Here is a 25,875-nt window from a genome sequence, read left to right on the forward strand (position 1 = left end):
TTGTATTTTAATGCATACACATTTTCAATGGTATTCTGTTACTCTAGTCTTATAAAATATAAAGCTACCTATCATTTAAAACAATGAAAGTGTGGTGTTGCTTATTATTCTCAGATCTGATCAAATGAAGAAAAATATTCTGTTTTGATATAGAGTATATATTTTAAAATATATTGATAGAGTTTCAGTTTTCAACTTTTTATATGTGGAAGAAAATGATTTTTACTCTTAGCCACTGTCTTTGAGAAAATATCAATATGACTGTCACAGATGTCCTCAGACATTTTACCAGGGACAGGGAAAGTTTTCGGGGGGAAGCAAAGTAATGTGAACTTGTGAATTGAATAAAGAATTCATGTACATATACTGAATGATAAAAGAAAGAATTATGATATCATTTTATATATCCATCATTTTTTCTCTTGTAGGCTCTCTCTGTCAAAAAGAGTTGATGTATAGAGGTTTTACTAAAGCAGATATAGTAGTTTTTAATTGTCATTACTGACAGACCCTGACAACAAATATCTAATTGCTAGTCAAACAAATGATCTATGATAATGATGATTCTGCTATATGGGCAGCCATTGTTACATCTCTTCCAAAGTTGAAGTAATCCTTGTTATCCAGTCATCTCTAATTACATTCTTTGACCAACTCAACAAGAAACCTAAAACTAAAAACAAAGTCTGAAATATGGTCTGGAAAAGGAATAACAAGTTGTCTGCTTAGAAATTAGATTCTATAAAGTATAAACACAGAAAAATAATGTATGGCAATCATCAACAACTGTCAGTCATTTTCACTCATCACTACTAATAACTTGCTTGCAGCAATCATGCCAAACAACAAACACAAATTCAAAAACTAGACTTAAAATGAGGTATGATGTACAAATTTTGAAAACATTTATCTTGAAAAATAAAACCTATATGGGATTAAGTTTAAATGCTAAAACACAGTCCTTGTGTAAAATTTTCTTTTTTTCCTGACCGTTGGTATAAAGAGTAAAGAGATAAGACTGGAAGTCCTTGTGTGACTTTGTGTCAAGATTTTCCTGCAACTTAAGGAAAAGTTGTGTTTTTGGCTTTTAGTCATAATATAAAAATCATAATACAAAATGTAGCAAAAGATAAGAAATAATCCAGATGACATAATTTTAATACTAACTTTCTAAAGTTAGTCAAAGTAAGTGATTTTCAAGATTCTAATGCACTTTAAGGAATGGGTTAATGATATGATATGATGAAGATTCCCTACCAACTGATTTCTTACAATACACAAGGTGAATTGATTGACTAATGAGTTATCTTAATTCAATAAATAGTAAATGGTGTATATTTTGCTTAATTCACTAAGTCACTAAAAATATACAGTGATACTAACTATATGTTGCAACTATGAAGAATACATTGCCTTCACTCCAAACTAGCATAATTGTGTGTTTATGTACCTATGCTAACATTATGTCATAGAGAAGAGCCTGTTAATTATGACTGCTCAATCAATGTTAAGGTTTAAAATTCAATATAGTTTAAGAGTTGTAAATTTACTACATTTTATCCACAACAGCCAACTTTTTTCTTTAGGAGTTATTGGACTTCTCCTTGTTACCAAAGTAGTTGCTACTACAGCTGTTTATACATTCACTGGCAAAAAGTTTAATTACATTTTATATTTTAAAGTAAAGACAAGAAAGAGAGAAGAATTATAGGCTTATGACTTACATCCTGCTAGCACAGTTGTTAGAGCACCAACCTAGAAATTAATGTAAGCTGAAGATCTTTGATTTGAGCTACAACTGAAAAGAATTTCTTACAAAAATCTTAATATATTGTGGCTGTATCACTCTATAAACAAGTGGAGCTGATTAAGACATCTGTTCAACTCAACATTCTTGTCTCAGCAGATAGCTTAGTATTTTCTGCATTACAGGCTCAGACCTGATCTTTCATCTGAGTGAAAGGAAACAGCAATAACCAAAGTAGAAAACTGTCTGTTTGGAACTGGATCTTAATAGTTTGGTAGAAATCAAACCTAAAAGTTCAGATGTAAGCCAAAAACTTCTGGGTCTAACTCTTCTCAAGATTAAGTTTTAACTTGTCACACAACATTGCCTTCTAAAACATTCATTTGAGCTGAATGAATCTAAATGAAATGATCTCTATTGTATACTTCATTTGGCAGTTAACTCAGTCTTATTCTTGCTTGTTTATATGGCTTGTGTTGATTATTCCAGCTCTATAATGTGCAATAGGAGATATTGGAAAAGTCAGGAAGGTAAATGGTTTGCAATGAGCTAGAATCTTAGTTGTTTTGATAGAAGAGTATCAGTTTTAAAGCAAGTCCAAATTTAAGCTTATGGATTCAAGCCTCTGCGAGATGAGGTTTCTGTGATGAATCATTCCTGAAGGTAAAGCAACATTATTAGTTAATGGAAACACCCCATGAAAAATATTAGGTCAGAAAATAACATTATAATAAACTTTATCACATCAGGGTATTATGTATATTTGGTTTTGAAGAACAATTAACAAGTGGTATTGTATAAAGGTGAATTTTACATTATTTAAAAACCATTGATTGAAAAAATGTTAACTATTTCTTTACTAAATGATCAGCATTGTGAATATGCTAAAATACATTAGGGTCTCACATTTATTAAATTTATTGGCATTATCAAGATGACAATTTAATTATTCAGTAAAGTAACATCTAAATCTATCTCATTTAACCCTATGCACACAGGTTGGGGTCAAAGTGTACATGCTGTAATCTTTTACAGAGTGTCATTCAACATTATATTATGTATTTGATGTAAGTTACCACATTACCAAATATTGCTGATTTAATGAGGATAGGAACTACCAGATACAATATAAAGGAAGATTAAAACAAAGTGTAGATATAAAATGTAAAGAATACAAATGTTATAAAAATACAGAATGCAAATTATACAATGGACTAAAATATCTATTCTTCTCATAAACATTAATCTTCACTCCAGTTTGTCAGACTCTAAGTCAGACTGAAGTTTTCAATTCATAGACATACTCTGAGCCCAAACACTTTTATAATAAATCTGAACTCTTCTGAATAAAAGGCTAGTTCATTTTACCAATAGCTTGTTACCAGTATTGTAGTGAGGAGCACAGGGGAAACATTTGCCCCTGGGGGCTGGGCTTAGGGGGATGGCTATCAAATCAACATCCACTTTATCCAGAATTTGGCTGTTTCATAAGCTTATTAAATTGTTTTTGTTATGCCTGATAACAAGTATCAACAAGTATTAGTATATCATCAAAAATATCATTGGTTTTCAGTATAAGAGTGATTTAAATACACATGCCCCCTAGTGACACAGAAATACGTCTGTAGACTTACAATGATATAAACTGGGTTTCAATATATGTGGTGGGCAAAGCAAAGATACCCCAATGTGTAGCTTTATGTTTATTACAAGCATATAACTTAAAATACACTGACATCTCATGTATTGTGGAAAATGTAGCAATTTTGTGAACACCTGAGTTTGAATTTGGGGGTGGGTGGATGCTGAATTATTTTGCCACTGGGTACCAGACACTCTCACAATACTACTGTTAGCTACATTTTTTGTAGGAAAATGTAGTAAATTCAGAATCATAGTCAATATTCTTTCTCTAATACTGGGTCAGCCCAATAGGCCAAGCCCATGCACAGTTGGTTAATGGACTGGCACATCAGAAACTACTATGAAACATCAAAATGTTTAGCTATTTAAGTTATTCCTATTTTTACATACAGATGTTGAATGATCAGAAGTGTCTTTCCTCTTTGATATAATTATTACATTGTCTAATTTGCAGAACAGAGTTATTCTATAACCCAAGTATTTACTTGTGAGTTTTCTAAGTATTATGAAACAAACAAGCATTATACTGCACATACTAAAAATGCTAGTTTTTGCATAATGTTAACCATAAACAAGAATTTGTAAATTATGTATACTAAAGGATACATCATCTCAATGAAATTCTCAAAGAATCCACAAGTATGTACCCCAAGCTCCATAGTGGATTTATTGCCAATATCCTCCACATTAGATTCCATAGCCACAATTCCTTCATCTTCCATTAGTCTTTCTAAAACTTTATTGCCATGCACATGAAGTGAGCTGTACTTCTGTATTTAATTATCTGTTCTTCATGTCAAATTTATCTGTATAAATAGATAACAACATGTTAAATATATTAAATTGTGATAAAAAATGATTTACAACAAGTTCGTAGTTGATATATAAATAATACTTTAAAATGTTTCTATTTTTAAGGAAGTGACTTTGGGTTCATTATTGATTCATATATTACTACATGGTGCAGACAATATGAGTAGACTCTGTGCATGAATTGAAAATATTCTTTGTGTAGTATAAAATTTAGTAAATATTTTTTTCTTGAAGAGGGGCTTATTGTTAGATATACATAACTGTTTCAGCTTAAATTTCATGTGAGAATTATGATTTAGATAGTTTATACAGCTCAAGTATTAAATTTAATTATTTTTAGAAGTGATAGTTTATCACAAGTCTGTTTACATAACTGTTAACAAATCAAAAATTGTATAGTTCAATTGTTGTGAACTGACAATTGTTTTATTATTGCATCATAAGATTTAGTATTATGTGAAACATTTTAACCTGCTTTCAGGACCTACATACACATTAGAAATTTAATTTGGCTGACAGATCAAGCTGCATGATTTTAAGATTGGCCATAAAGAGCATATAGTGGTCATTTCTAAAGTGAAGATACCAAATACTGTAACAACAGAAAAGTAAAGGATAATTTATCTTGTCAATTTGGTCTAAAGTAATTAAACTAGCCTGTGTTAATTTTGATTAAAAAAAAATAGACAGACAAATATTTAAAACTTTGGTTACAAATGTGAAACCAACAGTACAACGAACATTCATATTTGTGTTAAACTTGTTTTAGCATATCATTTTAAAACAAGTGGATATGTGCTGTTTGCTTATAACTGAAATTTATCACTGACAAGTCACAGAAAGTTACTGTTATGTTGTTGATGTTATTTGGTGTTTTATGGCACAAAGCAACTAGGCTATCTAAGTAAAACAACCAATAAAAAATTAAAATAATAGTGAAAGTATTATAAAGTATAAAGGGAAGTGTAAAATAAAAACATAGGCCCAAAGTCAGAAAAAAAGTTAAATAGAATTAAAAAGGCTAATAGTACTTAAAAAATTAAAAACAATTGTAAGGTGAACAGTGTCACCATCACTAATGACACTGTCCAATGTCAGGGGTAAAACCATGGTAAAAATATGTCTAAAATGGTGCCATCTCTTATGGTCATAACAATGGCATGGCAGTAAAATGTGGGCTATTGTGACTTGAGTATCACACACTGGTGCATCAGTCCCAGATAAAAGAAAATGATGAGTTAAAAAACAGTGATCAATGCGTAGTCTAGTTAGGACAATTTCCTTTTCCCCATCCTTACGATAACAAGACACCCAAATTCCAATAGAAGGTTTTATCTGGAATAGCTTGTTATCATGTTGCTCACTCCAAGTCAACTGATGTGAGTTTGAGTTTTGAATACAAAACCGTAGTCCATGTATGGAATAGGCACAGCAGTGATAGCATTAGGGTAAACAGACTTAGCTGCAGTGTCAGTGAGTTTGTTCCTACAAACACCAACATAGCCTGGTATCCAGAAAAACTAGACAGAAGTAGATGATAAAAAAATGGGCCAGTTGGCTTAGAATATCAATGAAAAAAGGGTGAGAACTAAACTGAAGCAATTCCAGAGCCTGCAGAGAGCCAAGCATATTGGTATAAATAGTACAGTCCATGTACTGCATAGCTTCTATGTGATCCAGGGTAAGAGAAATGGTGCACAATTCAGTAGTGAACACAGAAACTGTAGAGAGGAGCCTGTGTGCAACCATTGAAGCACAACAAACTATGACAGAGCCCACTGAGTCACCTGATTTTGAACCATCTGTATAAATGAGAATGGAAGGGTGGTTCAAAAAACATTCAGCAAATAGAAGATGGTATTTCCAATCAGGAGTATCCACCTTCTTCAGATAACTCAAAGAAAGGTCACACTTGGAGATGGTAATAAGCCATGGTGGATGGGCAGACCTGTGGAGACTGCAACTTCATCCAAGGACAGAATCAATTCAGCTAACTGTGCCTGGATACAAAACCAAAAGGAACAATGGCAGACCTCCTATTCTGAAAAAGCAGGGCCCACTGAAAAAGTTAACATAACCACAGGTGGAATGTTGTGGTAAGGATTGAAGTTTTGAAGCATACAGTGAAGATAATTGCAAACAGTGGAAGAGTAGTGGAGGTTCATGAGAATCAGTGTACACACTCTAGACTGGAGAAGAGTAGAAAGCTCCCATGCAGAGCCAAAGATTCTGATGGTGAACAGGTTCCAAAATCTTCAAGGCCAAGGTCCTGGAAGAACCACAGGCCAGACACTCATACTCCAGTCTGATCCAATAATGGTACAATAGATATTGGGCATAGAACATTGATCTGTTCTCTTAGAGGTGGAAAAGAGGACACACAGGATGTTCAATGACCTTGTACACTTGATATATAGCTGCTTGATGTATGGTATGAAAGTCAGCTTACAGTCAAATATAAGGCCCAAGAATTTTGCTTCAGGGACCAAAGGAAGCACAACTTCACCATGGCAGAGATCAAGATTGAGGTGAATACCCCATTGGTGGCAAAAGTGCATGCAAATAATTTTAGAAAGAGAGAAGGTAAAACCATTTGCTATGGTTCACTTCACTTCAGGTCAATTTGTAGCTGCTACTAAATAAACCTCATACTTGACAACATACATAAGACATGGGAGTCATTGACATAAAGTCCATTTGCAATTGTAAGGGAAAGTTGTCCAGTAATGGCATTAATCTTTATGTGGAAAGTGTGACTCCAAGTTCCTGTGGGAAATATCAGGAAAGTGTTGAACCCACACAAACTTGGATTTGCCAGTCCATTAAATATTTTTTATACAAATTGGCAAATGGACATGCAACCCATATGAATGGAGATCTCACAAAATGCCATACCTCCATGTAGTGTTGTGAGTTTCTCAAGGTAAAAAAAAAAACAGAAACAAGATGTTGTTGCTTGAGAAAGGCTTCCCTATTTGACTTTTCAAGCTGAATCAGGCAGTCCTTGGTAGAGTGTTATTATTGAAACTCACACTGGGTAAGCGAGAGGAGGCTCTTTGATTTAAAGAACCAAACTAGAAGAGCATTAACAATCCTCTCTAAAATCTTACAAAGACAGCTTGTCAAAGCAATTGGACAGTAGTTTGACAAAATCCTGGGATCCTTCCTAGGCTTGGGAAAATGGAGGACAGTAACCTGGCACCAAGTATCAAGAAAAGCATTCTCCTGCCAGAACTGGTTAAAAAGAGCCAGAAGAGTAGCAAGAGAGGCAGGAGAGAGATGGCACAGCATTTCATAGTAAATATTATCAGGTCTGACTGATGTGCTTCCAGACTGATGAAGAGCAAGCTCAATTTCCACCAGTGAAAAGGGGCAATTATAATCATAGAGACAATTAGCCCAAAAGGAAAGAAACAATCACTCTGCCCAAGTCTTAATGGCTAAGAAGATGGGGATGAAACAGATGCATGAGAAAAGCTTTCACTGAGTGTATTGGGAATGCTTTGGACATCAGCAACTTCTTAACCAACAGAGAACAAGATTGAAAGAGGGACAAAAATATACTGCTCACTGACTTCCAAATCTTGTCCCATGTAACTTTGGAACTGGTGCAAGAACAGATGCTAGTTGTATTTTTAATAAAAGATTCTTTCTGGCTTTGAATCTGACCTGCCAAGCATGTGCACAGGTCCACTGAAAAGCTATGAAGTTTAAAAGTGTGAGATACCTACAAAAAGTATCCTAGGCCCATTTATGAGCCTTCTGTGCCATGTGCCATGTGGTAGACAGGATTCCACCAGAGACAAGGATGCTATGGAAAACAGTTTGAGGTTTTAGGAATACACTGAGCAACTGCCTGTACAATACAGTTAGTCACTGCTGCCATGCAATTGTCTTTTGATGGCTTACAGATGATGGAAGAATCAAACTCTGAGAGAGCAGTGAAAGAAGACCAGTTGGTTTGGTCCAACTTCCATTAAGGCACTTGAGGCCACTGTATCAAGGTGGCCATTTTTATTTATGTGAAGGAGAATAGGGCAGGAAGTCCTTCTGTTGTTGATCACATTTTGTTCCTTCACTGGACAGTGATCTTTTGGTCTCCATGGTCCCTACCCTGGGATGAGTAGGCAGTTCTCTGTCTGTGGGCAAAGATTCCCTGTGACTGAGGGCGTTATTGAATAATCATTTTGCATCTTGGAGCTGGAGAAGGAGATAAGCCCAAGGAAACTCCTGAGTCTGAAGTCAAAGGAAGTGTACCTGGTCAGCCACCAGAAGGAGTGGGAGGATCAGAGATGGGAGCAGAAGTAGACTTGTCCATTATTTTAACCATAGAGGGCAAAAGACTCTTCAGATGTTTTACAAACAACTCTGCTGGAGGCATGGAGCAATATATCTCCACTCCCACTGTGGCATTGAGACAGAGTGCATCAGTATATGTCCAAGATGGTAGGAAACTCCTGAGCCAGAAGTCAAAGGAAGTGAACCTGATTAGCAATCAGAAGGGGTGGTAGGTATTCAATGTTTATTGGCACATAGCTACAAGGCTATCTGTACCAGATAAAATGTGGTACAGTATAGGTATCGAGCAATTAAGGTAAAATATATAAAATTAAGAACTGCCAGGAAGCAAGTACACCCTTGCTGTCAGTCACCTGTAGTTGGCCTTTTCAGTCCTGGGTTCGGTTCAAAAGAAAAAGAAAAACTAAAATGTGTAAAATTATGACATGCCAGGAAGACTGAAGCATCGAGATCAAATTTGCAGTCAGTCACCTGAACTTCACCTTTCCAGTCCTGGATTCAAGTCAAAATAAAAATTGAAATGTGTAAAAGAAATTGTGTTAAAACATTAAAATGTGTAAAAGAAATCATGCTAAAAGACTATATAGTCTGAGGAAAAACCTTAAATTAAGTTTAAAAGACCAATGGCTCTTAAAAATGTAAAAACATGAGTGAGACGGGCAGTATCACCTATAACATGGGCTAAAGTCAAGGGCAAACCCGCCTTACAAATATCTTTAAAATGGTGTCGTCATTCATGTTTGCAATGACAGCATGATAATAAAATGTGGATGACTGTAATCTGGGTGCCACATAGACCACACATTGGTGCAGGAGTACCAGATAAAAGGAAGTGGTGGGTTAAAAAACTGTGACCAATGTGCAGAAGCAAGAGGGCCAAAGACTGAGAGAAGGTTTGATTTGAAAAAGCTTGTTATTGTGTTGCTCATTCCAGGTTGCCTGCCATCTGGTGTACAGTCTGGATTTGATAACTGGACCATAGTCCATGTATCAAATGGGTACTGGGATGATAGAACCAGAACAGACAGACTTTGCTGCTCTGTTGGCCAGCTCATTCCCACAAATACCAACATGACCTGGTATCCAAAAGAATTGGACGGAGACAGATGAGAGAGAAAGCTGGGCCAGTTTGTTTTTGATATTGATGAGAAGAGGGTGGTGACTATTATGGAATGATTCCAGGGCCAATAGACAGTTGAGTGAGTCTGTATATATAGAACAATTTGTATATTGCATTATTTCAATATGATTTAGGGCAAAAGAGATAACATACAATTCAGCAGTGAAAACAGAAACTGTAGAGGGGAGTCTGTGTGCCACAATTGAACTGTCACAAACCATGGCAGAGCCCACTGAGTCACCCAATTTGAAACCATCTGTATATATAGGAATGGATGGATCATATGAAAAATGTTCAGCAAAGAAAAAGCAATATTTCCAATCGGGTGTATCTGCTTTCCTCAGATGACTCAAAGATAGGTTACAATTGGGGACAGTAATTTGCCATGGTGGAATAGGCTGATATAAAGAAACAGCAATGTTATTTAAGGATAAATTCAATTCTTTTAATTGTGCCTGGATATAGAGACGAAAAGGAACAATGGCAGATTTTCTGTTATTAAAAAGTATGGTCCATTTTGTTTGGAAAACACAACTCCTGGTAGGATGCTGTGGTAAGGATTGAAGTTTGGAAGCAGTTTGAGAGTGTGGAGCATCTTTGAAATTTATCCCACGCATATTTATGAGTTTTTTGTGTAATAGAACAGGCAGAATTCCACTGAGGGTGGGGATGTCATGGGGAACATGTCAAGGTTTTAAGATGCATTGAGTAGCAGCTTGTATAATACTGTTGGTTACTGCTGCTAACAATCATCTATGGATGGTTTACATAAGATGGTAGGATCAAGTTCTGAGAGAGTAGTGAAAGAAGGCCAGTTGGCCTGCACCAACTTCCACCGAGGTACATGGGTCGGGTGGTACTGATCATGGCCAATCTCTCATAATATGATGGGAAATGATCACTACCTCATAGATTGATGTAAACCTCCCATGAAAAGTGAGTGAGTAGCAAAGGGGAACAGACAGAAAGATTTATGGCTGTAAATAACTGACTGGGTGCAAGAAAATATGTGGAAGAGCCAGTATTGAATAGAGCCAGGTTGTGGTTTAGGAGCATATGCTCCATGGTGCACCCTCTCATATCAATAATGGAGCCACCCCAAAGGGGATTATGCCCATTGAAATCTCCCTAGATTAAAAGGGTGTTGGCAGTTGCTCAATTAGGGTATTGAGGTCTGACTGATTATAATGCATTTCAGATGTAAGGTATAGAGAGCAAATAGTGATGGTACAACTCAAGAGGCCACGGATGACTACAGCCTCCAAGGGTGTGGTCAATAACAGAGACTGGGTGGGCACATGTTGATCAACCAGCAATCCAACTCTCCCATGTCCCTGTCCTACACATAACCTGTCATTCTGGTATAATGGATAGTGTTGGATAGTAATTGTATTTGTAGACTGCAGAAATGTTTCATGCAAAAAAAGAAATATGGGATGATAAATGTCAATCAGATCTTTGATGTCAGACACATTTGATTGGAAACCTTGACAGTTCCATTGGATTAGTGTGGCCATGTGTAATTATTTCAGAGGAGAAGACGGTAAAGAGTCCTTCTGCTTATGACCACATTTTTTTTTCTTTATTGGATGTGGCTCTATCGCTCCCTCTATGGATCCTGCTCTAGCTTGAATGGTCGGGTCTGAATTTATCAGTACACGTAATAATGATTGAGGGCATGGGTGAGTGGTGTGTTTAATATTTGGGATATCAAGAGAGGGAGACCCAATGGAAACATCTTGACTTAAAGAAGGTGAAGTTCAGCAATGACTGGAAGGTGTGGTCAGGACAGAGATGGAAGGAGACACTGATTCGTAAACTGTGTTCATTTTGGGAAGTGTTTCATTGAGATTTGCTGGTGAAGATTGTGTAGTGGATAAAGTAAGGTCTGTTTGGACTCCTACTGTAGTGGTAGAACAGGTTACAACAGCATAAGTTCTGGATGGAATAAGTAATAATTTTTGAGCTTCTGTGTAAGTGAGATTGTTAAATTCTTGAGACGTTGTATTACTTTTTCTTCTACTCATTTAGGGCAGGAGGTAAAATAAAAAGGATGCATGCCATTACAGTTTATACAATGTGGTTCAAGTTGGCATTCGGTGGCATTATGGTCTTTACCACCACAATGGGCACAGGTCAAGGAACCACGGCAAGATTGTTTTGAATGACCAAATTGTTGACAATGGAAACAACATACATCCATGTTTATTTTTCAATTTTTTTCATTTTTATTTATTTTTTTCCATAATAAAAGCAATACATTTCAGTGCCCTCTGACCTCACCCACCATGAAGCCCTATGAGGGGAGGCACTACAATGCCAAACAAGCACACTGCAGCAACACCAGGGTTTTGTGAGCACTACACCAGCATCAGACACAATATCCCCAACACCCATTGAGGATGTCCAGCACTGGTACTCAGTTGACTCTACCCCAAGTGAATCAGCCAATTAACCCTGGGGTCTACTCCAAGGTTGCCCATCTACAGGAGTTCAAGGCCAAAGTGGTGTGTCAGGGTTGGATTCCTCAACAACCAGGATCCTCTCCTCCCCTTCACTGATTTCCATGCATGGCAAACGTGTGGGTGGATGTTCAGATTCAAGAGGAGATAAACTGAAATTACAGAACCTTCTCTGGGAGGTCTCCTCACCACTTACAGGGATCCTCCTTGAGGGGGATAGCTACTGTAAATAATAAGGTCCAAACATAAAACCTGCCAGGCCTATTCTTTATATTTACCAAAAATGTTTCAAAATGCTTTATTCTGTCATTGCTTTCTTTTTGTAATTCTTTAGTTTTGTTATTACAGCCTTTCTGAATTTCACAGATGTCTTTCTGTACATCTACAAACTTGTTTTTATAATTCCTGTTTTTAATTCTTCTTTAAACATTTCATCTCTTTTCTTTTGATCCTCCCTTATTATGTTTTTTTACACAAAAGATAAATTGCATCATTGCCAGATAGACAGTTCTTCTTCTTGTTTAACAGATCAAATAATAAGTAGGGGCTGTCTCACCCTCTGCACTTGGAACACTATGGATAAGATTTTTACCTTCAAGGTGAATATTTGTGCAAGCCTGACATTATTTAATGTTAGTATTTTTGTATATATGACCAGACTTGTCATGAGTAAGCATATTTTAGACTTTTTGCATTCCTTGTAATCTAAGAACTTTTCAGAAGTGGGTAAGAATTCCAATTTCAATTACTTTCACTTTAACACTGTTTTAAGGAATTTTAATTTGAAATAAATCTTAGCTTCTGATGGAATGATGGTTTACGTATACAAATTGGTAGGTACTTCTCTCATAATATTAGCTATTTTCATCTAATGTTGCCCTCAATATGTAAATATTTTATTTGCACATGTCAGAAGCCTTTTGCTCCCCCTATTCAAACTGAATGATTCCAACATGTCTTTAATGTAAATCATCATGTGCTACTTCTAAACCAATATGAGTAAGATATACTCACGATGCATGTGATTCTCTTTAAATGCCTTACTGAACTAGTACTTGAAGGTTTAACAGAAGATGTAAGTATCAGAGGAAAGTTGGGAGAAAGGGCAAGAAGGGGGGAGTATCCACTGAAAATACATTTTTAGTATAGGAAGATTATAACTTCTAATACTGTACTTCCCTCCTGTCACATGATTAGTTAGAATCCCTCATTGATTAGGTGGTGGGACTGGTGAGATGGAATGACTAAAATGATCCCCAAAAGTAACTGAAGAAAACCACTATACATGATGAGGGGAACTGCACCCCTTATGAACTAGGTATACCTTTCACTCATCTGTAAAATGTGCAGTGGGTAATGGTGGAAAAAGAGAGGAGAACATCCAGGTAGGAGAGATCTGTGACAGGATTGTGATCCTAACCATGTAAATATATGTGTAACTTAATCACACAAAGTATAAAAGTAAGTAAAACAATGAATGCTCCCAAAGATATATAGTGGCTTGGCTATGATGAACCATACTCTGCAAGTCAACTAAATTCAAAACACGTGCCACTTGGAACCAATATAAATGTGGAGGTGGGATGAGAATCATACTGGTTTTGCTTCATGTTCAACAAACAGAAAAACTTAGAACCATTCCAATTCCTGAGTATAATGTATTAGTTTTGATCTATTGATCTGAGAATTCAACATCCAGTATAGAAAGGATGTCTATATAATATATCAGTCATCCCATAAGTAATGTCTAAAAATTTAATGCAAAACGTGCATCACCATTTCTGTCTTTGTAGAAGGCTTTAATGACTAAAATATGTAGAAGAACATGTATAAAAATGTTCAGACAAATAAAATAAACTAACCCAACTTCACTTTCTCAAATCATTAATCAAATAACCCCTTATGAAGATGGATGTATCTTAGAAGCACATTAGTCATATAATGCTTTATGAGTTTAAAAAAGGCAATAGTGCAGTAGAAACTACACAAATCATTCAAGGTATGTATGGTGCAGAGTCTCTCAATGAAAGAAAATGTTGAAGGTGGTTTCAGAAGTTCATATCAGGTGACTACAGCCAAGTGATGTGCCACATTCATGTCATCCTGTTGAGTTTAATGACAACATGCTGCTGGATGCACTTGATGAAGATTGTGTTATAACAGTTGAAGAACTAGCACAGAAGCTTAATTCAGCCCATTCAACAGTTCACCTTCATCTATAACAGCTTGGAAAATGGGTCCCAAACTTATAGCAAGAGTGGACATTTGCACTTCTGTGCACTCTCGTGAATGTAACTCACCTTTTTTGGACAAGTTAGTGACTGGAGATGAAAAATGGATATTTTATAATGACATTAAACACTGCAGATAAATTGGCTAAAGCACATCCCAAAATGGACCTCCACCCTAGGAAAGTCTTGTTAAGCATTTGTTGGGATATTGTTGGTGTGATCCACTTTCAGTTGCTGCCACTCAATGTAGTGATTACATCAGACTTCTATTGTCAACAGTTAGAGCACTTGAATGTTGCACTGAGAGAAAAGAGGCCTGCTTGTATCAATCATAAAGGTGTTGCATTACATCAAGATAATGCACAGCCCCATACAGCAAGGATCACATCTACAAAGATTGAAGAGCTAGACTGGAAAAAACTTCCACATCCTCCTTATTCTTCACCCATATGATTATCATCTATTCTGAAGTTTGCTGAACTATCTTGATGGAAACGAGCTTGGACACATAAAGATGACAAAACTACCCTCTCTACATTCTTTTTCTCCAAACCCCAAGAATTTTATAGAGTGTCATTCAGAAGGTTGTGAATAATTGGCAGGAAGTAATTAATAATAATGGAACATACATTATTGATTAAATAGCATTGAAAACTTTTGAAATCTTTTCTCTTTTTCTGAACCTGAAATCAGACATTACTTAAGGGATGACCTGATAAATTAACACCCCCAATAGCAAAACTGACTAGAATCATTTAGAAAAACAGTATCATCCTCAAAATAAAATACAATGAGGAATAGCAAAAGAATGGAACTGAAACAACCCCCTTACCTCCACTGTTACCTACAACACAGGAGTATGATCAAGGGACAAATATAAACAACCATAAACATGTGTGAGGACTTACGTCAATTGGTTATACTCCAAATCCAAAATTCAACCACGTATTGACATCCACATGGGTAGAATGAGGGCTACCAATTGAAGGGGTGAAATAAAATTTACATCTCACTCCTAACTGTGTATTGCATATTAAAGGATAACATGTTGTTTATACCCATAGAACACTACCATCCTACTGTGCACTGAATAGTTATAGCCATCTTTGTGTGGAACCCATTCAGAAGGATGCCTCCATTGGCAATTACCCCAAGAGCTTGGAACTGAAAAAGTGGTAAGGATTCTCATAATCCACCTGAAAAATGAAGGGGGGACTAGAGAATGTGGTGAAGAGTCTGGAGGAATGTCATCACCTGAAAGAGTGCAATAGGTATTTTGTATTTTTGTATTTTATTAAATACAAAACTGTATTTCAAAAAGCAGACCACATTAATTTATTTAATACAAGGCATAGCAAGGATAGGCAGCTATTCCCTTCTGCTTTATCCATGCAGTCCATGGCTAGGACGGGATAGAACAGACAAATGTATGAAGCAATTACATCGTAAGTTATTCACCTACGAGCAAGCTTGTGGAATACCATATCTTGATAGTGAGCGTAGCAAATCCATAGAAGATGTAGTGTGAGTAACATGGATGTACAGTTCAGATTTCAAGTTGAAGTATACCTGGTCAGGCACCACTCACCACAGAGTTGAATCCAGAGAATGAGTAAATGAAGCAAGGGCCCCTGAAAGGAAAAGTATGAATATAAAAGTACCCACTCAATGTCACACTAAAGCCTGAGAAATGACCACAGGTAGAAGACAAAAATTCAATAAAGAAGAAACCTTGAGATGGTGTAAATAAAGGGAGCCAAATGAATTAGGTGTAGTCCATATGTACAACTGTAGGATTTCTTCCAATAGTTGATGAAGACAAGAATTGAGGGCAAAGGTGAGGTGTCACATCTGAAGAAGAGACACCAAGAACAAATTCCAGGAAGAAGAATACAAGGAGAAATGAGCCAATGAAATCAAAAGCCAAACCCAACTTAAAAGGGTAGAAGGGGAAAGAATCTGAACAGAGAAAGATTGCCAAGGAATAAGTAGTCAGGAACAGTTACCACAGGAAGGAAGCTGTACAGGCAGTATAAGAATAAAAAGAATGGACTAGATATAGAAGTCTATATGAATCAGAATGAGAGATGAAAAATAGAAGGATGGAAAATAGGTGAAAAGGAAGAGTTACCCTCCTTAACTGCTGTGGTCTTTGGGAGGAAGAAACAATCTGGATAAAGGAGAAGATAGGAAGGGTGGTAAAGTGTATGAAAAATGTCAATAGTATACAAATCAGACATTTGACATCCACAGGCTGAGGGGAGATGGAAATATGTTTTAAGGGAAAGGTAACATATGGAACACAAGGAAAGTGGTTCAAATGGAGAATGGTAGGCCACATTAATAACCCAATCTCAAAAAGTAGGTTATCTTGGGGGCAACACATCCAGAAAAAATGCATTAACATGGTAAGGACAGGGGAAGCAAAACCTTGATGTCATCAAAAAAATTGAAAGATAGAGTATAGGAGCCTGATAACCTAAGAACAAGGAGACCAAAGACCCCCAGTCGTAATGCCAAGTGAAAAACTCCACCACTTGGGCCACAGTAGGTCAGTCAGTGGAGAATCACAGAGTCACAAAACAACTGAAGAACTCTTTCCAATTGTGCTGATACACCTCCATTGAAGAAGTACATTTGGAATAAACTAAATAGAAAGCTACTCAATGGGAGAAACCGGATCTCCTTGCTAAAAACCAGATAAAAGCAAGTTGTAAAGATGAAGGACATGAATGGCTAGATGTAGAACTGATGATTAAAGTTAATGAAAAGGGAATGGAGACAAAAGAATAAGTACTTGACAGAAAAGTTTCAGTTATTGTAATCATAGAAACCAAGGTTGAGCTACAGTGATCAGAATGACTCAACATGTAGTGGCATGGATAGAGAAACCACCTGATGAAATGATAAGATATAAGAATAAACATAAGGAGATGGTGTGGTCAGTGTTTGTTGAAACTATTGACAGCCAGAGCCCAAGATGAAGTAACAGGGTCCAAAAGAGGGTTAACTTGTGATTAACATATGAGGCAAATGTAACTATATATGGAAACTTCACTGACTACAAAGCCATCAAAAAAGGTGAGGATATAAGATATTTGGTGGAGGTAGGAAAAATGGTTCACTAAGAGGTTGAAATCACTCAGAACATGACATGCAATGTGATGAGTATGGCACATGTGGACTCAATATAGTAGATCTGGTGTTTGAAAACAGATATCTCAACCTGGTGCCTCCTTGGTGATTGATATATGCTACCACTATAAAATTGTCAGGATGAATCATTATCACACAATGTCTGGCAAGAGGAAGGAAGTGATTCAAAGCCTGACTGATCACCATAAGCTCAAGGACTTTAATATATAAAGACCTTTCATCTATAAACCATTGTCCTAAAACTTCCTTGTTCAACCACCAATTCAAACCACCCATTATACTAAGAGGAAGGGTAATGTAAGATGACAAGAGAACCTCAGTAGGGTTCCATTTATCATGAAGAGCCCACTGTAGGGATCATATGTGTGCATGACCAAAAATGAGAGAATCTTGCAGACAAAAAGTGATGGAGTTGAAAGGTTATGACAAACTAAGAGTCTCAAAAATGGCATTCAGATGAATGAGATATTGGAAAGATCAAAGGAGGTACCTCTCTACTTCGATTAACCAGCCCACCTGGTCAGCTACTAGAAGAAGATGATGAATATGGCTCTCCAACTCCAGTTCAAAATGAGTCAGAAGAAATCAGTCATCTATATAATGGAAAATTGCAACCCTAGTACATGAAGATCACAAATAAAAGCACTGACCATCCAACAGAAAATATAAAGGGTAGAAGCAAGCCCAATTGGTAGGGGATAAACTACCCCATGATAGACAAACTGAAGATAAGGATGACACGATGATGATACGTGGATGTAGAGATAAGCATTGTTTTTTGTTTGTTTACTTGTTTTTAAATTTCACACAATGCTACACAAGAATTATCTGCACTAGCAGCCCTTAATTTAGCATTGAGAAACTAGAGAGAAGGCAGCTAGTAATAACCACCCACTGCCAACTCTTGAGCTATTCTTTTACCAACAAATAGTCGGATTGACCATCACATTATAATGCCTTCACAGCTGAAAGGGCGAGTATGCTTGGTGTGACGGGATTTGAATCCATGACCCTCAGGTAATGAGTTGAGTGCCCTAACCATTTGGCCATGCTGCACCTACCATAGGGTGAGAAATAACTCCATGGTAAAAAGGTGCATCTGAATGATGCAATTGAAGTGGAACAAATCATTGTCAGGCCTATAGTCCCCAGTTTTTTTTGGAGCAACAAAAAATCTGGTGAAAAATGTAGAACATGTTTGATAGCTTGCTGAGTTAGTAGTTCCTGAACTGCCTTCAACAAATGTTGGCTGGTCATGGGATCCTGAGGTAGCAGAAAGAGATGGGTATAGGAGATACAGAAGGAGGGGAAAAAAATAGGAAAACAGATTTTTCTGATAAAAACTGAAGAACCCAATGATCTGAATGGGTGCCAGTAATGAAGAACACTAGCTAACTGAACTCCCAGCAGACCAAAACTGACTAGGTAGTCATCAACACTGTAGGCGATATAATGTGCATCATCACAGATAACAACAAAACAAGGCATCAGTAGAAAAAGGGACAAGTAAGGATTGGGAATGGAAAGGATATGAGATAATAACAGGTGCCATTTAAGACTCTGACTGATACAAATGGGCAACAGGATTTTAAAGGGTAGACTGTTGCTTTACTGATGCCATTTCTAATTCCACAGACTCAAGGATCTTACCAAAGACATTTCACCATAGAAATGGGGCTATAAGTAAATCCTGAAGATAATATTATGGTAAAGAGATCTGAGTTAAGATTGCATCATGACCTCGAAGGTCCTGACAACAGAGAAACTATGTATGTACAGCCAATTCTGAAGACAACAAATGAGCCAATGTCAATGAAAGAAGGGAGAGGATGTCCCCAAAAAACTTATCAGAATTTCAAGAAAAAGTCTCAGAGAGGGAATGGACAGGAAAGTGATACTGTAAAATAGTTGTGATGGTAAGACAAAGGTGGGAAAATTGGGCATGAGTCAGACTTAAAGGAGATTTGGGGCTGCACCCAAACAAACAAAATAAAACCTAACATTTGCTGCTCCAGAAATGTGGGATGAGGCATGCCAATCCCATCACTTAATTGTGAGGTAGGTTGGGTAACATGTACTCGAATATCTGGGGATGGGGTATAACTAAATAAGAATGGAAGACTGGTACTGTAGTAGAGAAATAAGGGAAAGTGGTAAAATGTCAAATACCAGTGGAATGAAATCCAAAAATGATAGTATTAGACCTAACTGACTCCTTAAGCACGGCAAAATTAGGAGGTGGAAGGCAATCCAAGTTCTCATCCACCTGAACAGACTCAGTTTATTTGGGAGGAAGTGGAGTGACATTCAGAGATAGAGGCTGATCTGTATAATTTTCATCTCCCAGCAAATATACGCAGATAAGCTTCCTACCGGGTCTCCTGCACCTGGGGGCATGAGACTTGATGCTAGTTGTAGGTGTAACTGTGACCTCTGAACTGGTAACATGAAATTCGGAATTCACAATGAGTAAAAGTAAACAAATAATCAAAAGTATAAATAACAATATAACTGTAAGAAACTGGGATTAAAGTAAAGTTAAAAAAATAGTCTTAATTGAAACTAGAAATGAATTAATTGAAGACCACTTCATGAGTATACTGAAGATGAATGCAAAAGCTTAGATAAAAAAAAACATGTCTGAGTGCAAACACTGCCAAATAAGAATTGACAGTTCAGTAAAGACATATAGAGGGAGTCACAAGCATGCATAAAGAACAAATTTGCATGTAGAGGGTTTTTTGCTTTGAATTTTGCACAAAGCTACACGAAGACTATATGCATTAGCTGTCCTAATTTAGCAGTGTAAAACTAGAGGGAAGGCAGCTAGTCATCACCACCCACTGCCAATTCTTGGACTACTCTTTTACCAACAAACAGTGCAATTGACCATCACATCATAATGCCTCCACAGATGAAAGGACAAGCATGATTGGTGTGATGAGGGTTCAAACATGGGACCCTCAGATTACAAGTCAAGTGCCTTAACCACCTGGCCATGCTGGGCCTTGGTTTTTGGAATTAAGCACAAAGATACACAATGGGATATCTATGCTCTGTCCACCATGGGTATTAGTACCCAGTCTCTAGTGATATAAGTCTGAAGATATATCACTGTGTCACTGAGAGGCGCATATAGAGGGCAACACTGGATAACAATAGCTAATCTTATAATAGGAGGGAAGTACCATATCAGAATATGCATTTTATTTTGTATGTATAATATTTTTGTTTTACTTTTAACTTAACTTTTTGAGGTCATTTTGTAACCTGTTCAGTGCCATAAATGAGATAACTTGTCCAAGCCGATCGGTAACACAGTGCGACGGACGAGTTAATTTGTTCTCTATAATACCTAACTTCAACGCTAGATGTCAGCACCATACATGCATTTGACCTACTTACAAATTGTTTCACTTTCGATCCAAAATGGCGTCACGAAAAAGTTACAAAATGAAGAAGCATTAGAGTTCTATTGTAGCAGCTGAAATACTTGGCTGTCAACAGGTTAAACTCTTCTTAGTGTAGCCTATGAAGGATGAACATACTCAACTATTAAACATTTTTGCATATCTCTCACCAATTCAACACATCCATCAGTCACACTTGCCCTGTATTTTGTTTTATGAATAAAATAAAAATTGAAATCCCAAATACTTAGAAATAAGTTATTTATTTCTATACTTTAAAAAAAAACAGAAGGTTCAAAAATGTTATTCTAATGAATTATGGAAATGCAATTTATGAGTTCTTTTAATTAAAAAGTATACTAACGTATATCTTTAATATAAAATGGAGCTATTTGGTAGGATGGTTTTAAAGTGTTTAACTAGTAAACCAGATGCTTAAAATAAAAGTTAGTTAAAAGGTGTGCAGAAAATAGGCTTAATGGTAGAAAGCAGAGAGTGATTACAATTGTTTTTTTCAACTGGGAAAAATGGACTACTGAGGCCTATGGCAATTTTGTTCAGGAACTTTTATATTCATCATTTATACCAATAATGTGAACAATTTCTTGAACAGCAATATATCAAAATTTACTGATAACACCTGCATACTTTTAATTTTTTTATCAGAGAGACCTTGAAAGTCTTAGTGAATGGGCTAGAATAAAGAAAAAAATCATATTAATAAACATAACTTCCTACACTAAAGATATAAAAGTTCCTAAAACACTTGAGAAAAACAAAAGTGTCTGTAAGAAAATGATAAAAAGTAAAAAGATTCAAGTGCCTCCCAGTAGCACACAGGTACATCTGCAGACTTAAACTGTTAGAAACCAGGTTTCAATACCTGTGGTGGACAGAGCACAGATGGTTCAATTTGTAGCCTTGTACTCAAACTACAAAAGATTCAAGTGTGACTGTTGATAAAACTTTTAAGCTCTCTATCGAGAATGAATGAAAAGGCTCAATAGTATTTTATTTTATTTAAAAGTTTTTAATTTAAGAGAAAGACAATTGTCCTAACCTTTTAAAAAATTCTTTTAAGGTATTATATGGAGTACTTTATGATTTTAATTTCCTTACTGTAGAAAGCATATGAATTCAACTGTGTAATTAGAAAATGTGTAATTTGAGTGAAGAGAATAGGCTTGGAGTTTTATAACCATAGAAATATTAACTCTCAACTTACTGACATACCTGTATGATTGCTACTGGTGGCATCCACATGCTGCACTATAATTGAGTAATTTTATGTTTTTGCCTGTTGTAGTACTTATTGTGAAGAACTTGCAATAAAAAAAGTGGTTGGATGAAATTAGGCATTTTAATGTAAAATATATAGGAAACATAAGTTATAAAAAAAGCTAATATTGACTTAATTCATGTTTAATTGTTTTTGTTTGACTTGTATTTTATTAGGGACCATGTAACCAACAGTTATAGATTCACAAGAACATTAGTGCAATAATTTAAAAACCTGAAGGAATTAATATTGACCACACTGGCAATTCTAAAGTTAAGTGTACTTGATTTAAATGGGTAAAATTTTAAGAGATTTAGACACTCTTCAGTTTCCCTGTGACGGGTGGTCTGCTTCAGTAGTGGAACAATTGACAACGAAATGAAAAACAAATTGGGAATATGAAATGTATTTTACCTACTTATGAGGCAGTATGCAAACTGAAAACAAAAATAGAAATGTTCTGGTAATTAAAATGCAGTAACCTTTACATGTTATACAAACTGCTGACACTACCTTCTCAAAAATTAGCTTGCCAAATAATGTTGATAACTAGATCAGGCCAAACATAAGTTACAATTAGACCCTGTAACTTATACAGTGTAACTTACAAGTTGTACAGTTATAATAAATTAGCACCCCTAATACGAATTATTCAAACATTTGTACAAATGCTAATCAATCTGTAAAGTATATATTTAAAAGAGAAGTAGTTAAATCTAAAACTTAAATCAAAGCTATTCCTAAGGAATTTTTTCAACTGTACAATTATATTTTAATTTCATCATCTTTCAGTACATGATGCATTATTGCATCTCACATATAAAGGCCTAATAACAAATGATCCAAAAAATTAATGTTATAGTACATACACTTATTTATCAACTATTAAATGGAATTCTACAATCTTAAATGTGTTATTTAATGGTTATCCATTTGAACTTACTTATATAGGTGAATTTTCAACTGCACAAATATTTTTACAGGTGCACAATTTATGATCAGCTTCACATTAAAAAAAACAAACCCTAACCTAAATCTCATCTCTAATTATAATAGCTAGAATAAGATATTTTAGTGTTAGCCGTACAATTAAGTTAAAACCTATTCTGAGCTCTCAGGTTAGCATTATTTTAAGTTTAATTTTAGTACTGATGCAACTTTGATCAGAATGATAATGACTTGTCATAGGCCATTGTTATGTTAGCTGTATGTCGCTTAATTAACACTATAATTTATAAGTATAATATTGACGAATAACGTTAAATCAAATACATAAAAGATCGACAGTAGGTTTTAAAATACAATATTCTAAGTTAGCTTAAAATCAAAAGTTATATTACATTATATTAGACTCAACTTCTTCTCTTCTCTTTATCCAGCGAGATACTTGATAATATAGTCATACTTATTAAACCTCGTATATTTTCATTGTAAATACAAGGTTTCCATAGTAACTCTTGATCTACACTGAAATGAAGTCCCACCTAGTGGAACGTAATGGCTGCTTGCAAAGTCATGAATTAAACTTCTTTTATGAGTTCACTGTTAAAAGTTAAATACTTCAAAATTTTTCAAAACAATATATACTCGTGATATTCAAAGGAAAACTCACATGCAACAGGGAAGACGCTAACAACAATAACAAGGCTTTCATGAAACATAGTTAAAAATAAGAGTGGCTCTGTTGCAAAACAAGGGATTTCACACAAGTAATTAGCAAATAAAAAAATTATATTTATTTTTCTTCAAACTCACTAAAGAAAATACCATCAATAGTAAAGATGTGTTGTTTTTTTTCTAAATGTGGGTAATCGTAGATAAGCAAATCTAAAATGTTTCTGTCTCATGCAAGGCCGGATTAAGGGTTTTATTGGCCCTAGACTTCTCAACTTATAGAAGCCCCCTCGAGACAGAACCTCTACTTGCAATACATTTAAAGTCATAGTTCGAGGTCCCCTAATCAGTGTGAGACCCTGGGTTTCAGACCGGTAAGTCCATGCTTTAATTCAGGGTTGGTCTGATGTTATCATTCAGCCAGCATCTCACCAGAACAACATGGGAAATACCGAGTATAACAGAAAATGCATATGAAACTCTTTAGAGTCATGTTCAATGCAGCACAATGCTTGCCATGCTTATTTGTTTCAGATTTTAACACAATGCTACATAAAGGGTATCTGCACTAAATATATTCATAACTTTGAACTAATACACCAAATGGAAGAATCATGACGCAAGTACAGCCCTAAAGTACAGAGAACTTTTTTATAGCAGTGCGTCGCGATCTATGAATTCTAGGGTACGGTGTACGGTCAACACTGAACACAAAACTCAAGATTATCTTTCCATCGGAAAAGTGTAAGGATGTCGAATGTTATGTATTATAATACATGAAAGTACACTTGTCGTGTTAAAATGTGCTGAATTAGTAAAATAGAATTGAGAATGGAACTGAAAGCCTTCAATTCATAAGTTTGCACTCAAAATATCTGAATCAAGTATGGCGCTTAAAGGTCTAACGTCTTTGTCATAATGTTTAAATTTCGCTAGTATAGGATAAGAATTTATAGAAAACAAAAACGATCTTTATTATCAACTGACATGAAAAGATTTTTTATCGTTATCTAGTGAGTAAACGTAAGTAACTTTTCTCTAGCTTTACTGTCAAAGAGCCAAAACGTTTGATAGATTAAAAAGTTGATAATAAAATGGAAATAAAAATTGGTGTCATTATATTTAGTCATACAGAATAGAAGAAAACACATCATAAACAATGCAAAATACAAACTAAAAAGACCGGCATATTAGATTTTTTTAGCTTTTATTAGCTAATATTTTAACTACTTTGCTTCCGTAGCCTTTTAGAAGTTATTTTTTACTCGTGTTTCTCTAACAGTTTCACTTCTTTATTTTTGTATGGTAGTGTCGCCTCTAGATGATAGGCCCGGCATGGCCTAACGCGTAAGGCGTGCGACTCGTAATCCCACTATTCGTTGGTAAAAGAGTAGCCCAAGAGTTGGCGGTGGGTGGTGATGACTAGCTGCCTTCCCTCTAGTCTTACACTGCTAAATTAGGGACGGTTAGCACAGATAGCCCTCGAGTAGCTTTGTGCGAAATTCCCAAACAAACAAACAAGTGCCTCTAGATGATAATTGTCGACTGTGAGACTGGTTAAAATAAATGTTAGAGTCAATAACAGTAGTTGCAATGGTGATAGTCATACCGCTTGAAAGAAAGCTCTTTTGGTTTTGAGGTTAGCTGTGGAAACCATAATGTGATGTATTGGTTTTTTTTTGGTTTTTTTTTTTAAAGGATATATTGCATGTGGAAATTTCAACGATAAAGCTAACACGGTATTATCAGGGTACAAACATGAAAACGTTTAAATGCTATGTGGAAGAGCAAATCGGATTTTAGGTTGTATCTACAGGTCACACTGGGAGTTGTGTCTCTGTTGGGCTCCTTACCTTAGGAAAAACGTTGAACTGTTAGAAAGGATGAGAACTATTAAAATCGTACCTGTGATGGAGGGGTGAGATCTTTAAAATTGTTTTTTCTTAAAAAAGAAGAGTTAGAGGGGATCTGATTAAAGCGCTTAAGATTCTAAAAGAAATTCATAATATTGATGCATCAATATTTTTCATACTTAACAGTGAGAATTATAGAACTAGGGGATACAAATATAGATTTGGGCACGGTAGAAGCTGTCTTTAA

At 35.8% G+C, this 25,875-nt stretch overlaps 1 protein-coding gene across 4 annotated transcripts in view; it reads right to left on the reverse strand.

Moving 5' to 3' along the window:
* Window positions 1-23,744, reverse strand: part of LOC143238024 (cilia- and flagella-associated protein 44) — a 134,534-nt gene extending 110,790 nt beyond the window's left edge. Inside the window, exons 1-2 of one of the 4 annotated variants that reach the window (XM_076477910.1) lie at window positions 23,502-23,738; window positions 3,998-4,197 (exon numbers count right to left, since the gene is read on the reverse strand). In XM_076477910.1, coding sequence (XP_076334025.1) covers window positions 3,998-4,113 — 116 coding nt within the window. In that variant the 5' untranslated portion in view covers window positions 4,114-4,197; window positions 23,502-23,738. Of the gene's footprint in view, window positions 1-3,997; window positions 4,198-23,501 lie in introns of all 4 variants that reach the window. The other 3 variants (XM_076477909.1, XM_076477911.1, XM_076477912.1) reach the window with 3 other exon arrangements.
* Between the last annotated feature and the right edge of the window lie 2,131 nt (window positions 23,745-25,875).

Source organism: Tachypleus tridentatus, chromosome 13 (genome assembly GCF_004210375.1).
Source record: "Tachypleus tridentatus isolate NWPU-2018 chromosome 13, ASM421037v1, whole genome shotgun sequence".
Taxonomy (NCBI): Eukaryota; Metazoa; Arthropoda; class Merostomata; order Xiphosura; family Limulidae; genus Tachypleus; species Tachypleus tridentatus.